General features: G+C 45.7%; 1 protein-coding gene across 3 annotated transcripts in view; it reads right to left on the bottom strand.

Moving 5' to 3' along the window:
- CCDC47 (coiled-coil domain containing 47) overlaps window positions 1–16,054 on the bottom strand; it is a 273,202-nt gene that overhangs the window by 106,189 nt on the left and 150,959 nt on the right. For all 3 annotated transcript variants that reach the window (XM_069238027.1, XM_069238028.1, XM_069238029.1), the window contains exons 8-9: window positions 1,168–1,278; window positions 80–165 (exon numbers count right to left, since the gene is read on the bottom strand). In XM_069238027.1, coding sequence (XP_069094128.1) covers window positions 80–165; window positions 1,168–1,278 — 197 coding nt within the window. The remainder of the gene's footprint in view (window positions 1–79; window positions 166–1,167; window positions 1,279–16,054) is intronic.

The raw sequence follows: 16,054 nt of genomic DNA, 5'->3' as shown, positions 1-16,054 counted from the left end.
ACACTTGATCTAAGGGAACGTTCCAGCCATGAAGCAGACAATTTACAAAACAATTAAATGACAGATGTTATGTACATACTCTTGCAATACTTTTGGACCGGAGAACTGGTCCGAAAAATGGATGGACTCAATTTTGTCAGCATAGTGTGTGAGGAAATGTGCCATCTGAAAAAGAAAGAGCGAAGAGTGCATGAATAGCGGTGCAACAGACACTGTGGAGACCAGCCCCTCATCTTCAGAATACACAAACTAGCTCTACATAATTCTTTCTAAATTGGCTTTCCTAAACTCCGACGTGGATGAATTTAAAAACAGAGTAAAGAAACATACAACTGGCTACACATAAAAAGTCACACTTCCACCCTATCCTGTCACAACTCTCTCAGCCCTTCCCGACAACAACCAGATACAACTTGCTAATAAACCCTCCTCTGCTAAACTAAATGCTCTCAAGTAATTGAAAAGTGACATGTACTTATTAACACCCAATCACCCCGAGCTGGTTGGGCTTTCAAAAACGTAGTCTCAGAATAACATGCACCACACATACAATACATAGTACCTGATCTTTTATGATTCTGGTTATTTAATAACGTTTATGGAGTTTTGCTATAAGAATCATCCACAAATTCATCATACATTGGTACATGGTTTACAAACAAGTTGGCTGATTGATTTTCTGTAACCTGATTTATAAGCAATTGAGTTTGCCAGCCTTAAATAAATAACACCAAGTAAGCAGCTCTGCTTTATAGCGCTCACTGAAAGGCTTTAATATATTCTGTGAATTGTCATTATGAACTTGCTCGTTAAAGGTGCTGAATAGATTGTGAGCTCTGACGACTTAAGTCACTGACAGAAAAGATAAGCAGCAGAGAGTGCAGAAGCTACCAACAAGGACACTAAGTACTGTCAATTATCACCCAGTCCATTCATTTTCAAGTTCAGACCTGAAAGGCAAAGGATTAAATAGATTCACTAATGATTCCTAAGACAACTGAGCTGCAAGCCTGCACCATCCCTGAAATACTTGTTAAAGATGTGACATGAATCAGAGGGAACTTTGTACAATTATTTGAAACCCAAGTCCAATCAGCAACCACAGTATAATACAACATGTTCCATCTGATCTGATTACACATATCGCGCACCCTCCCTTCACTGTACCTTTGTGTCCATAATACCATCTGTGACCTCTCCCATCTCTGAAATGATCGCCAGTGACTCTGGAAGCCCATACTTTGCCCCAGATTTGGGTTTGTCACTGCAGAACTCGCCCTGGTTGGAGGAGAAGAGATAGAAAATCATAAACTCATGCAAAGAAATCAAGGGAGATGTAAGGAATTCTCAGGAGGAAGTAATGTAGGGGTGTTTACCAAGAATCGATATGCATTTCTGGAATTTTGCATTGTACAACTGAATATTAGTCAACTCATTAGTTGTAAGGCAAAATGTTAAAGGTTAAGGTAAGTCAATTACATTAAGACTACTCTGCAAGTAACCCCACAAGCAGGACCAGCTGCGAGAGCCAAATGACAATTGTGACCTTGAAAGATGCTTGTATCAGAGCATTAATGCAACGCCTAATGCTTTTATCTTCTGAGATAAGTTAACTAACCAGAACATAAACAAAACTGGTTTATGAAGGATAGATCAATGCCAGTCTACTAGTCATCATATAAGCCTAGCATCAGAAAATCTAGTTGAATAATTTTTAAAAACAAGAAAACATTTTAGAACTCTTCTGATGCCTGAAGTTTATGTGATATATTGTTAGTAAAACTGTTGCTCAGATTTGCAATACAATTGCCGTTTGCAACCCCGTATATTTTAAAATTCCAATAAAGGACACAGTGTGCGCAACATTGAGTGCTCTCTGCAGCATATTTCGATATGTAAACTCCACAGTCTGAAAGGCTTGTAATAACAAGAATACAACCATAAGGAGGGATTGATTAATACTTGTTGCACTGTTAAATAATTGCATGATTATCTAGTGACAAATACCTTTTGTGCTAATAGACACTTCAACCTTAGTAGATCAAATATTGCAATTTCAGTTCTAGAGCACATGAGTTTGCTAGGAGGCAATGACAGATACCAGAGCATGCAGTGTGATCCTTACTTTGCAAAGCCAATAGCACCTTCCTCTTATTACTATTTTATTCAAGGTATTTGTTAAGCACAAATCTAGACAAATGAGGGTAACAAAGCACTCTATATATTAAGGAGATACAAACACATGAAATAAATATTGCGCAATTAGACTATTCATAGGCCCCAGGATTGTGGCAAGGCCCCAGTCAGGCATAATCTTGCCACTCCCGTCAGTGGTGGGTGATTATACTCGCTGTATAACCTGTGCTCACCCTTGGGCAGCTTGGTACAAAGCAGTCAAGCTTATCACAGAGGCAATGTGTAAAGCAGGGGCACAGTACTTCCCCCCCCCCCCCCCCCCAACCACAACCATGCTGAGAGGCACATGAGACTTCACACCCCCTGTTGGTATATAAAGATCGTACTCAACATACACATTGTCAACACAGAATGAGAATCATGGAAATTTGGGCATAAATCACATTTACCAAAAGAGTTCACAATATTAGGCCCAACTCTAACACTAACGGTATGTACAGGTGAGAAAACAATACTTTCCCACCCGCACCCTCATGCGGTGCCAAACGTTGTCAGCACAAGCCCTACCCTAGAGTTTAGCAACTCTGATGGAACACTTAAATTAAGGGTTGCACTCAGGTTCCCAAAGCTAGGAGCAATAAGTGCATACAAGGGTTGTAACACTTCCACGTAGCACTGCAGCCTAGGCTAGTAAATCGTAATGCCAACCTCAGGAATTCCCTGGCAGAAGAACGTGACCAGCAACATCACGTTGCTGCCCTTGCATTTACCTGTAGTCACTCCTGCACATCCACTCTGCATTGCCTTGCAGTGCCACGGGTATCAGTTGGCTTGTGCACACACAAACTTGTACGCACGCGCTCCAGGCACCCTAATATGGTGCCCTGATATCCAGCTGGTGGAGGCCACTGGGTTTGCAGGGACCGTGGGTCCCAAACCGCCCTCCATCCACCACAAGCCATAGTCAACCTTCCTCCTGGATACTAGGCCGCTCGCGGCCCTAGTCACATTATGCTCGATCCCAAGGGGATGGGAGGGGGAAGGAAAGACAACAGCCGATCAGGCAACAATTAGCAAGGAGACTGTTGGGTCCCAGTAGGAGGTTCACTCAGAGATCTGCAACACAAAGGGGGAGAGGCACTGGGGCCGCCCGTTAGCCATTGCGACGTCCAGCCCCACCAGACAGCCAGTGTTACAAAACAATTACCAATTTCGGCACCTGCTGAATGGAGGCGCACTACCGGAAGTGTTGACTTGAGTCGACAATTCCGGCTGCACATGACAAGTTACTAGGTCTGCGCCCCCTTTACAAGGAGGCCCCACGTCTGGTGTACCAAGACTTGAGTTGCACCAGATGGCTAGGCTCCCATATAAAAAGTGCTCAGTGCTGTACCGCTGTCAGGGGCCCGATGACCTGAATTGCCCCCCAACCATAGATCTCTCCAAAGACAATTCCCAATGTGGTACCTCCTCAGGAAGAGGCACTAGTTTGGTGCGTGATGACTTGAACCGCACCAGACACTCTGGATGCTACCCCAAAGAATGCAAACTCTGCACTTCTCTGGAATTAGGCACAATGTCTAGTGCTCGACTTGAGTCTAGATCATCCTGTCATACAAGGAACTTCGTTTCCGTACATCCATGGCAAGAAACACAACGTCTGGTGTGTGATGACTTTGCCGCACCAGACTCCCTGGTCACACACCTCAATGCAAGTTCAGCCATACCATACGAGGCAGTGTAGAGCACAACTCCAACTGCAACCTGACCTCTGAAGGTTGCAAACTATGAACTGGGCACAGCACGCAATGCGCGTGCAGCCGAGGGTCACATGGGGTCCCGCACCAGCTGATCCCGCTCACACCACAAGACGTCTTGCATGCAGTGGTCCCCACGATGAAGGGCCACTCACCTGAAGTGCGGGCAGTACTTGCAGGCTCCGCACCAAGTAATTACTGTCTCCAGATACAATACTTGGTCAACACTCATGCCGCTGCTGGCTGGTGGAGTTCAACACATGATGAAGGCACAGAAGAGGGCACTGCTCTCCAGGTGGTACTGTTAGGCGATGTAAATCCCTTGCAGGAGGTCTTTGATGTCCCTGAGACATCCGTAGAGAACATGGGCAGCCAATCTGCCCTTGGAGAGCACATTTTGGGCTACGACACAGCAGCAGGCAGTCGTCTCAGGCTAGTCACAATACAGGAAGGGTGCGCGGATCCCTTCCTCGGACAGTTATCTTCCGGTGCACAACAGATTCCTCTGGCAGTGGGCACAACGTGGTACAGCAGCACTGGTCCCGCAGTAGACGCAACTCGGCTTTGCTGACTGATAGGACCCCTAGTTATACTAAAGTGTGCCTTTGAAGTTAGGGGTGGTTCAAAGAACTCTCCTTTGAACCACAGATGTCTCCCCTAAATTTTCTTCCAATCTGCCCGAGGACGTGGAATGTAGATCTTTATCTTTAGCGAGGCCATGCTCTGGCTCAGAGAGGCCAAGTGAAAGAAACCTTTCCTTCCAATCGATCTATCCCTGGCCCCGAATGGCAGGGGTCTGTCATTCTGGATGCCCAAGTATTATAGCTGTCACTTAGGGAATGCAAAGATGTGCTCTTCTCCCACATCCAGTGGAATGAAGCTGAATTTACAGGACACACAAAGCATTTTAGGATCTAGAAATTCCCACTTCCTAGAAGTGGCATTTCTAGGGCATTAATAACAAAATGGCCTTTGCCAACACAGGGGGTTTGTCACGATGAATCCAAAGATACCAAACATTATGAGGCTGCTCCTCTTCAATCCACTATTGCAGCCAGACCTAATAAGACTCTCTTCTCCCATGTTACCTTATGGGCAGAGCAGCTCTCACAGGCAGTGCAAATACACATGGATGTTCCACACCCCATGGGCACGTGCCCTGGTGCACATTCAAGCCTGCAGAGGCAGACTGTACACTTAGGTTACAGCCATCACAAGGGGGCAAGTGCGCCTCTACTGGCCTGCGCTATCAGGTTCAGCCCCTATTTTAGAATACCTGTGTGCAAGTGTGCACACCCTGGCATGTGATGCCAGAACCATTATCTATATAGAAAACCACCCATGTGCCAGTATGCCAGAGCCACTTCCAGGTGGAGAGAAGAACGGCAACGGCACTTTCACACTGTACAGTGGGAAAGTGCCCAGGCCCGGTGGGCCACTTGCGAGAACCAGCAAAACCTTCTCAAGAAAAGTGTAAAAACTTGGGGGACCACTACCTACGTGTGTCAGGTCTAACAACGCATTACTAGTTTCATTCAATTATTCAGCTCAGTATTTTTTTTAAAAGTCGCTGGAGTTACAAGGGTTTTCCATGGTTACATAATTTACAATTTTGTTACTTTCAGATTCTTCCTGCCTGCCCCCTTATGGCTTATTCATTTTTAGGTCTTGACTACAAAAGCGCATGCGCTGTTGCTGCAAAATGTACTGTATACAGTGGGCTTACAACTAGCCCACAGCATACCATTGGTTGTTTTTATTTTCACTTTAATCTATTAGCTTTTTATGCATCAGCTTGCGTAGGCTTCCCTTGCTTTCTTACGTTTGCCCCTCCTTTGAGATTGAACAAGTACACGTGTTCATCGCACTTTTTTTGGCCTGCACTTTTCTTTTTGTTTATTTCTGCTTGAGTATGTTATCTTCCTTGTACCAAAACATTTAGAATGTTTGCCTTTTAATTAATTACAGTTTAATGTGTTTGCTCGTCTTTGGTTTGCCATCACCTTTTGTACTTTTTATATACACCTTTTATTACGGTCTGGCTTGACAGTGCAGCTGTTGACAGACAATTATGTGAGTATCACTAGAAAGGGGCTTTGGCTCTGCCTCCACATTGGGAGCCAGGAGTACATATTGTGATTGGGCAGAAGTTGTGTGCTTCCACAAAAAAATGTTTGCCCCAACATAGCTGTTATCATTTTGCTTATTTAGCCGGCTGCCCGAGCTGGAACTTTTCAGGGCACATACATGACATAATGCAAATAAAGTGTCTTTGATAACTAGATAATTTGCGGTGTTTTTCTCTGGCAGCAGCACAGATAGGAGAAGGGCAGTCATTAACCTACATGGAGGTTTAGGTCTGGCTTGACAGTTAAACTGTCTCCTGACCTTTTAACCTACACCATTATTATTTTACAGGTCTTGGTTGTACGTATCCATTACCATGCTATTTCACATTACCATAAGACACTGCTTTAAAGCCAGATCTATTGGCATTGTCAATGCTTGTTTTTCATATTGTTTATGAACAACTGCGTACACTGCCTTACTTGGCCAAAAACAATTGTGCATTTTACTGCACTTTGATTAAGCATTATGTTTTGTCATGTTAAGAGTTTGTAAAGTGCCTGGTTACTCCAAGGACGGAGTGTCCCCGCACTGAAAGGTTCCTCCACACAACCCATCACTCCCCGCTATGCTCATCGAAAGCACACCTGACCTCTTGCTCCTTACATCTCATTTGAACAGAAGAGCCTGTTTTTAGCATCTTCCAAAATGTGGTTTCCTGTTCCATGTGACACAGGGCCCAAGGCATTGAATTCCATAGTCTGGGGACCAGAAATGTAAAGGTACGAACACCCAGCCTTGCCATCTTAATTCTGGGCACTACCATCAATGCTGCATCAGTAGATCTAAAATTCCTTTCCGGATGGTATTCATGGAGCATTTGGAGAAGGTATTGCGGACATTTCCTTTGGCTAATTTTAAAGAAAAAACACAGGGATATAGATGCCACTCTTTGCTTCACTGGAAGGCAGTGGAGCTTCAGTAGGGCTTAACTCGCAGACGCAAACTTCAGGATATTGAACAGCAGGCGGGTATCCGCATTGTGTATCCTCTGGTTTTTGCAGCCTGCCACTGGTGGAACTTAATTATAGAATGTTACAGTACTCTAGCCTATATTTAATAAGGACTTAGGCCACTGTTTTCCTTGCCTCTACAGGGAGAGTGCCTGTGATCTTCCAGAGCAATATTAAGTTGTTTAAGCAAGTGCTGGCCAAAGCAGAGATTTGTTTATCAACAGTGAGGTCTGAATCAAACCACACGGCCAGATTTTTCACCGCTGGATTAGTAACAAGGATTGATCATTGGGTGTCTACCACTAGGCTGACAAATAAATGGACAGTTGTCTCCCCACCAGGACCTCTGTTTTCTCAGCATTTAGCCTGAGACAGCTCCTGTCCATCCACCCTGCTAGTTCTGCAAGGCAAGTTTGCAGCTGGGTAGCACAAGATTCTTGATCTTGTGTGAGGGGAATGATAAGCTGTGTGTCATCCGTATAAGACACAATCTCAAAGTCATGGCTCTCTCACCTCCGCAAGTGGTCTCATGTAGCGATTAAAGAGGGTCGGACTCAGGGCGGATCCTTGCGGTATCCCTTGCTGCAGGGAGCAGATATTAAACGTGAAAGGTTTCTGAATCACTTGAAAAGTGCGATTCGTTAAGAAGGAGGCTAGCCAACTCAAAGCTGGACCATACAATCTCGCTGGACCAGTCTCTCCAGCAACAGGCCATGTGAGACCGTATCAAACGCAGCACTTAAATCAAGCATGATCAATGCCACGGTGTTCCAAGCATCTGTGATGCATCTGAGGGACTCAGAGGCAAGCAGAAGCATGGATTCTGAGCTATTGTGTGAGTGGAAGTCTGACTGATATTTAGGAAATAGATTATTGGTCTCAATAAAGTGTATTAATTGCCGATTGACACATTTTCCTGCAATCTTGGCAAAAAACGGATGAAGGGAGATGGGCCTGAAGTTTTCAGGTTTAGATGAATCTAGAGAAGGCTTCTTCAGTAGGGGAACTACAGAGGCATGTTTCCATTTGGAAGGTATCCTACAGTGGAAAAGGACATGTTTACTAGGTTGCAGAGAACTGGAGCGCTGACCTCCATGCCTCTTGCCAAAATCCTGGGGTGCCAGGTCCGACGGTGCACTAAATTTTACCTTGGCCAGGATATGACGTAAGAATTACATTTGGAGAGACACCCTTCTTCCCTAGAGAAGGACCAAACATCTTGGTATTCAGCCTCTCTACACTCCTGCGAAAAGGGGGTGTAGATCTTATCTACTTTGTCCGAAAGAAACTGTGCAATTTGGTTGCACTTCTTTACAGATGAAATGGTAGGGGAGGGAGAGGGGGGGGGGGGGCTAGAGAAACCCGCTCCAGCGAGGATAGTGATTGAACTATTGAGAAAATCTCCATTGCAGAGTTCGGAAATTGCTGACTTTTTTTTAGCATAGTAGCGGCTGTGATTCTCTCAAGTTTGTGATATTCCTTCAGGGGCCTATGATAGTTAATTCTGCCTTCCACTGCATAATTTGTGTGCCATAAGTGATACAGCCACTTACATGCCTTTCTCGAGGCTCGAAGTTCATTGTTAAACCATTATGCCGAAAGCCTTGAGCTATTAATCTGGGCTGTGGTCCAAGATGCAATCATCTTTAAGAAGGAGGCCAGAGGCCTTCGCAACACATTCGCTCCTAGGGGGCCTGGAGGAGTCCAAAGAGTGAGCAAAAGAAGCTGCTGTCTCTACATCCCATTTACTTGTCTGATATTGACCCACTGTCGGGGCATGAACCTTCCATGTAGATAGTTCAAACAAGAAGGGGGGGCACGAAGTGGTCAGACCACACTACCGGCGATGCTGTCAAAATAGTCTCAGAGTTGGCAAAAATCGGATCTAGAATGTATCCCTGCCCAGCCCTATGGGACTGTTAGTAGGATGTCAGGTGCCGAAACAGCTGTTAACCATGTTTCTGTAAGAAATAGTGACTCAGGGTTCCAGTCTGTAAATAGGTCAAATTATTCAGCCTTGTGCTTTGGAAGGGAGCGGCAGTTAAAGGACAAGCATTGTGCTGCTGGAACATCGCTATGGCATTTCTTAGCATTAAAGTCTTTCAAGTCGATAGAAAACCCGAAGCCACACTTATCAAAGACAGAGTCGCCTCTGACGATGCCCAACCGATGAAAACATTCCGCCTGACTGACTGGTGTCAGTTTAAAAAGTTCTTTGGTCATGTAGCATTTATGAGATGTATTCGCACCACCAGGGGATGTGGCCCCTGGTCCCAGACGGGCTTGTCTTAGGCGCACCGGGCGGTGCGTCTGCACAGTGCCCATCTTCAAATAACCTGCTTTTGAGAAGACGTGGTATGCTGTGTGTAGGATGCTGGCCTGGCTTGTAGTGGGTACCAGAGGTACTTACACCTTGTGCCAGGTCCAGTTATCCCTTATTAGTGTAGAAGAGGTGTTTCTAGCAGCTTAGGCTGATAGAAGATAGCTATGGCAAAGCAGCTTAGGCTGAACTAAGAGACATGTAAAGCTCCTACTATATCACTGGTGTCATATGCACAATATCATAAGAAAACACAATACACAGAGTTACTAAAAATAAAGGTACTTTATTTTTATGACAATATGCCAAAAGTATATCAGTGAGTACCCTCAGTATGAGGATAAGTTATATACACAAGATATATGTACACAAATCAAAATTAGGTAAGTAATAGCAAGAAAAGTAATGCAAACAGTGTAGAATTACAGTAGATTGCAATAGGAGCACATAGGTATAGAGGCAACACAAACCATATACTCCAAAAGTGGAATGCGAACCACGAATGGACCCCTAACCTATGTGAGCTTGTAGAGGGTCGCTGGGACTGTAAGAAAACAGTGAGGGTTAGAAAAATAGCCCACCCCATGACCCTGAAAGGTAGGTGTAAATTGCACCTACTACCCCCAGAGAGCACAGAAGTCGTGATAGGGGGATTCTGCAGGAAGAACAAACACCAGCAATGCAACAACAGTGGATTTCCGGACCTGAGTACCTGTAAGACAAGGGGACCAAGTCCAATAGTCGCAACAGTGTCGAGAGTGGGCAGGAGCCCAGGAAATGCCAGCTGAGGGTGCAAGGAAGCTGCCACCGGATGGAAGAAGCTTGGAGTTCTGGAAGAAAGAAGAGAGCTAGGGACTTCTCCTTTGGAAGCCGGATGTCCCACGTCGCGATGAAGCTTGCAGAGGTGTTCCCACGCAGAAAGACCGCAAACCAGCCTTGCTAGCTGCAGGAGTCGCGGTAGAGGTTTTTGGGTGCTGCTGTGGCCCAGGAGGGACCAGGATGTCGCCACTTGGAGGAGCAGACAGAGGGGGCGCCCAGCAACTCAGGGAGCCCTCACAGAAGCAGGCAGCACACGCAAAAGTACCTGAACAGGCACTTGGAAGGAAAGTGAACCGGAGTCCATGCGAAGTCACAAAAGGGAGTCCCACGACGCCGGAGGACAACTCAGAAGGTTGTGCACTGCAGGAAGGAGTGCCGGGGACCCAGGCTTGGCTGTGCACAAAGGAAATCCCGGAAGAGTGCACAGGAGCCGGAGCAGCTGCAAATCATGCGGTACCCAGCAATGCAGTCTAGCGTGGGGAGGCAAGGACTTACCTCAACCAAACTTGGACTGAAGAGTCACTGGACTGTGGGAGTCACTTGGACAGAGTTGCTGAGTTCCAGTGACCACGCTCGTCAGGATGAGAGGGGACCCAGAGGACCAGTGATGCAGTCTTTTGTTGCCTGCGTTAGCAGGGCGAAGATTCCGTCGACCCACCGGAGATTTCTTCAGAGCTCCTGGTGCAGGGTGAAGGCAGGCTACACCCAGAGCATACACCACCTGGAAACAGTCGAGAAAGCCAGCAGGATGAGGCGATACAAGGTTGCTAGTAGTCGTCTTGCTACTTTGTTGCGGTTTTGCAGGCGTCCTGAGCAGTCAGCGGTTGATCCTTTGGTAGAAGGTGAAGAGGGAGATGCAGAGGAACTCTGGTGAGCTCTTGCATTCGTTATCTAAAGAATTCCCCAGAGCAGAGACCCTAAATAGCCAGAAAAGGAGGTTTGGCTACCAACAAAGGAGGATTGGCAACCAAGACAGGTAAGAGCCTATCAGAAGGAGTCTCTGACGTCACCTGCTGGCACTGGCCACTCAGAGCAGTCCAGTGTGCTCCCAGCACCTCTACATCCAAGATGGTAGAGGTCTGGGACACACTGGAGGAGCTCTGGGCACCTCCCCTGGGAGGTGCAGGTCAGGGGAGTGGTCACTCCCCTTTCCTTTGTCCAGTTTCGCGCCAGAGCAGGGCTGGGGGATCCCTGAACCGGTGTAGACTGGTTTATGCAGAGATGGGCACCATCTGTGCCCATCAAAGCATTTCCAGAGGCTGGGGGAGGCTACTCCTCCCCAGCCTTCACATTTCCAGAGGCTGGGGGAGGCTACTGCTCCCCAGCCTTCACACCTATTTCCAAAGGGAGAGGGTGTAACACCCTCTCTCAGAGGAAATCCTTTGTTCTGCCTTCCTGGGCCAGGGCTGCCTGGACCCCAGGAGGGCAGAAACCTGTCTTAGGGGTTGGCAGCAGCTGCAGTGGAGACCCCGGAAAGGCAGTTTGGCAGTACCCGGGTACTATGCTAAAGACCCGGGGGATCATGGAATTGTCCCCCAATGCCCGAATGGCATTGGGGTGACAATTCCATGATCTTCGACATGTTACATGGCCATGTTCGGAGTTACCATTGTGACGCTATACATAGGTAGTGACCTATGTATAGTGCACACGTGTAATGGTGTCCCCGCACTCACAAAGTCTGGGGAATTTGCCCTGAACGATGTGGGGGCACCTTGGCTAGTGCCAGGGTGCCCACACACAAAGTACCTTTGCACCTAACCTTCACCAGGTGAAGGTTAGACATATAGGTGACTTATAAGTTACTTAAGTGCAGTGGTAAATGGCTGTGAAATAACGTGGACGTTATTTCACTCAGGCTGCACTGGCAGGCCTGTGTAAGAATTGTCAGAGCTCCCTATGGGTGGCAAAAGAAATGCTGCAGCCCATAGGGATCTCCTGGAACCCCAATACCCTGGGTACCTCAGAACCATATACTAGGGAATTATATGGGTGTACCAGTATGCCAATGTGAATTGGTAAATTTGGAAAGCAGAGAGAGCATAACAACTGAGGTTCTGGTTAGCAGAGCCTCAGTGAGACAGTTAGGCATCACACAGGGAACACATACAGGGCACATACTTATGAGCACTGGGGCCCTGCCTGGCAGGGTCCCAGTGACACATAGACTAAAACAACATATATAAAGTGAAATATGGGGGTAACATGCCAGGCAAGATGGTACTTTCCTACACTGTGTGAGCAAGCCGTGAAATCAAGCAGTGTCAAAGAAAATCAAACAAGAGCCAAGCTGCTCACCTCCTGACTGACAGGCTTACCTTCCAAATGGAGTACTGGTAAAAGAAAGCCAAAATAACACAACAAAGTCAAAGTAAGCACTTGAACACAAAACCATTAAATGAAGGAAAAGCTAAAAACAGGAGGCACCTGACTGGCACATGTCCGCCAACCGGGACGAGAGCCAGACAGCTCTCGCACCCAGTGCGCTACAAGGAAAGTAAATAGTAGCTTAGATTCCTGGCGTGAGGTCAGGAGGGAGAACAGTCCCCTTAGCGTAGAGGGAACCGCTGCGTCAGCGCAGCTCAGTGCCCATTTTCAAATAGCCCGCTTGTGAGAGGGCGTGGCTTGGTGTGCGAGCAAATCACGAAATCAAGGAGGGCCAAAGAATATCAAATGGGTGTCCAGCTTCTCCTCTTCTGACTGGCAGGCTTCCCTCCCAGATGGCCTACTGGTAAAAAGCAAGTCAAAATAACACAAAAAAGGCAAAGTAAGCAAGTGAACACAAAAACTAATAAACAAATAAAAATCTAAAACCCAGAGGTGCCTGTGCGCTACAAGGAAAGTAAATATTAACTCTGATTCCTGGCCTGAGGTAATGAGGGAGAATTATGCGTCTAATCATCTTCATGTTGCTATCTCCAATCCTAATTTTTATATCTAACTTTTTTTCTCATATTGTTATCTCCATACATATATGTTGCTTTACATGGCCATAAAAAAAAAATTAAATGCACTCCGATTAAGCGCATTGCATGTGATTGTCTGTGTGTTGCTATCTCCATTTCCACTCTCTATATCTAACCTTTTCCGTCATATTATAGCTGTACACGTGCGTTCCTAATGTGGGCAAAAAACAAACTTTCATTTTAATGCAGTCTAATTAAGAGTTTCGGACCAATTAATTTGTGTTTGTGTTGCTTTCGCCATTCGTACTGTTTTGAAATGCATTTTTTAAGATTGTGCCTGCGTAGTTTGGCCTATCCATACAAAAGAAACTGGCAAAGCCAAAAGATCTCGATGATGTAAGAGCTATTGGTTTTGCCAATGACTTTTAGTGGTGCTCTAGAGCTGTGTGCTGCTGTACAGCACAGCTAAAAGTTATGAAAAACAAGCATTTACAATGCAATGGGTCTCGCATTTGCTTGAGTTAGAGCATTTGGCGTTGCAAATTCCTGACTGGACTTTACTTGCTATATAAATTCAAAATGAAAAGGAAAACAGTTGATATAAGCGAGCCGATGGCCGCCATGAGCGTGAAGGAGACACAAATGGAAAAATAAGTTTGCTCAGTCAAACGTATCCACAATTGTGCAATTATCCATGTAAACAGGTCAGTCTGCAAGGCAGGAACAAAATCTCCCCAATGTGGGACAAACGTACAGCATTTACCAATGATTACAATGGATTTTTGAAAGGCAAGCCCACAAATGAGTAAAAGTGATGGGGGGGTGAGGTGGGTGTGGTTAAAAGCCCACAAGACTTACAACAGATTAAAGCACTTGCGCGCTCGACCTAAGAAAGGTAGCTAAAAGAGTAGTAAAAGAGAAGGTTTGGTCCTGGCAAGTGGGTGCACTGGCCAGGTCGAATTGGCAGTAAAAAACTGCACACACAGATACTGCAGTTGCAGGTCTGAGACATGTTTACAGGGCTACTCATGTGAATGGCACAATCAGTGCTGCAGGCCCACTGGTAGCATTTGATTTACAAGCCCTGGGTACCTCTAGTGCACTTTACTAGGGACTTACTAGTAAATCAAATATGCCAATCATGGATACTCTATAACCAATACAATTTAGACCAAGAGCACTTGCACTTTAGCACTGGTTAGTAGTGGTAAAGTGCCCAGAGTATCAAAACCAGCTAAAACGAATTACACCACAGGATCCAAAAACAGGGGGTCAGAAATATAGGGAAACCACTCCAAGAGCTGCCAAGTCTAACAGAGCTGTACTAGTATATTCATTTTAATTATCCTTCCCAGCCAAGACATTGGGAGGGCACCCAATCCGCTCAGGTCCTGCTTTATCTTTCAATTCCTGATAGCAGCGGTGAGAGAGGGCCCACCCGGGAGGCCCCTTTGTAATGTCACTGTATCAGCTCTGATCCAACTCACTAAAATCCTTGCTGTGTGTGCATTATAACTTGCTGTTATCCAGCTGCTCATTTTCATTCCAAAGCCCAGCCTACCTAACACTTTGTTCAGGAATCTCCTACTGACACATACAAATGCTTTTTCTGCATCTCATGCGAGTGATATCACTGGAATTTTCTTTCTCCTGGCTTTCTCTATCACATGAGTGACCCTTCTGATATTATCGAGGGTTTGTTTACCTCTAATAAATCTGGACTGATCTGAGCCAATGAGGTCAGGGAAATATTTGTTCAGTCGGTTTGTCAAGACCTTAGTACAAATCCTGACATACAGATTTAGTAACATGATAGTCCTGTAAGATTTGAACTCCCTGTTGTCTTTCTCAGCTTGAGAATCAACGTCATGTCTACTTCACATGATTGGACAGACCCCATTATCCTCCCCAAACGCATTAAAGAGCTGTGTTAAGTACAAAGACGAGCCCCTCTCAATGTTTTATCAAAAGCTGCCATATAACCACCCGGGCAAGGTAACTTCCCCGTTTTAGGGTCTTTACTGCTGTTAGCACTTCCTCATTTTCAATAGTCTGTCCAGATACTCCATCTGTGCAAGAGACAAAGTAGGAAGGTGCATTCCTGTAATTAACAGCGACTCTCGGATACAGCCAACGCTATAAATGCTTTGTTCATTTTTGCTCTACTCTGGTGATCAAGGAGCCTCCCTGTTTTAATGTCTGGGAAACATCATTTTTGCTGGTTCTCAATAGTAGACTTTCTGCTTTGTTGATAGGGGAAATGTTACTTACTCAGTAAGAATCTGTTTGTGGCATGTAGTGCTGTAGATTCACATGCTCCTGCATACTCATGATATCTATTGTTAGGTCCGGAAGAGTGCAAGTTGTGTTTGTTATAAAAGCCTTTTGAGTCACGAGTTAGAGTGACTCCTCCTCTTGGTGGTAATGCGCATGAGCATCAACTCCATTGTTTGTTTTCCGGCAGGCGGGTGTGAATGAAGTGTAGGGGAAGTGTAAGTAAAGAGATGTCCATGCAAATCAGAATGTAAATGAACTGGAATGGCCACGGGTTTCCGGGGAGGAGGGTGGGCGCATGTGAATCTCCAGCATTACATGCCACAAACAGTTGCTTTTGGGTAAGTAACATTTTCTGTTTGATGGCATGAGTGGCTGTAGATACATATGGTCTGCATAGACTGTAAAGCAGTGCCCATTAAAAGCGGTGGCTAACCTCTGGGTGCTGCAGTTGTTTGAAAAAGTGTGCACAGCGCTGCTTGACCAACATTAGCTTGTTGGATTTCTGAAACATCCACACAATAAATTTAGTAATGGCGTGTGGTGAAGACCATGTAGCTGCTTTGCATTTATCAGCTAGAGGTATATTGCCTAGAAAAGCCACTGAAGCCCCTATTTTGCAAGTAGAATGTGCTCTAGGAGGTGACTGCAGAATTCTTTTGGCTTTAATGAAAAATGTCTGTATACATTTAACTATCCACCTAGCAATGCCCGATTTAGAAATGGCCTTTCCTTCATGAGGGGGCGCAAAAGCAAATAAAA

This window comes from Pleurodeles waltl, chromosome 6 (assembly GCF_031143425.1).
Source record: "Pleurodeles waltl isolate 20211129_DDA chromosome 6, aPleWal1.hap1.20221129, whole genome shotgun sequence".
NCBI lineage: Eukaryota > Metazoa > Chordata > Amphibia > Caudata > Salamandridae > Pleurodeles > Pleurodeles waltl.
This window is presented reverse-complemented; position numbering and strand designations above follow the sequence as displayed.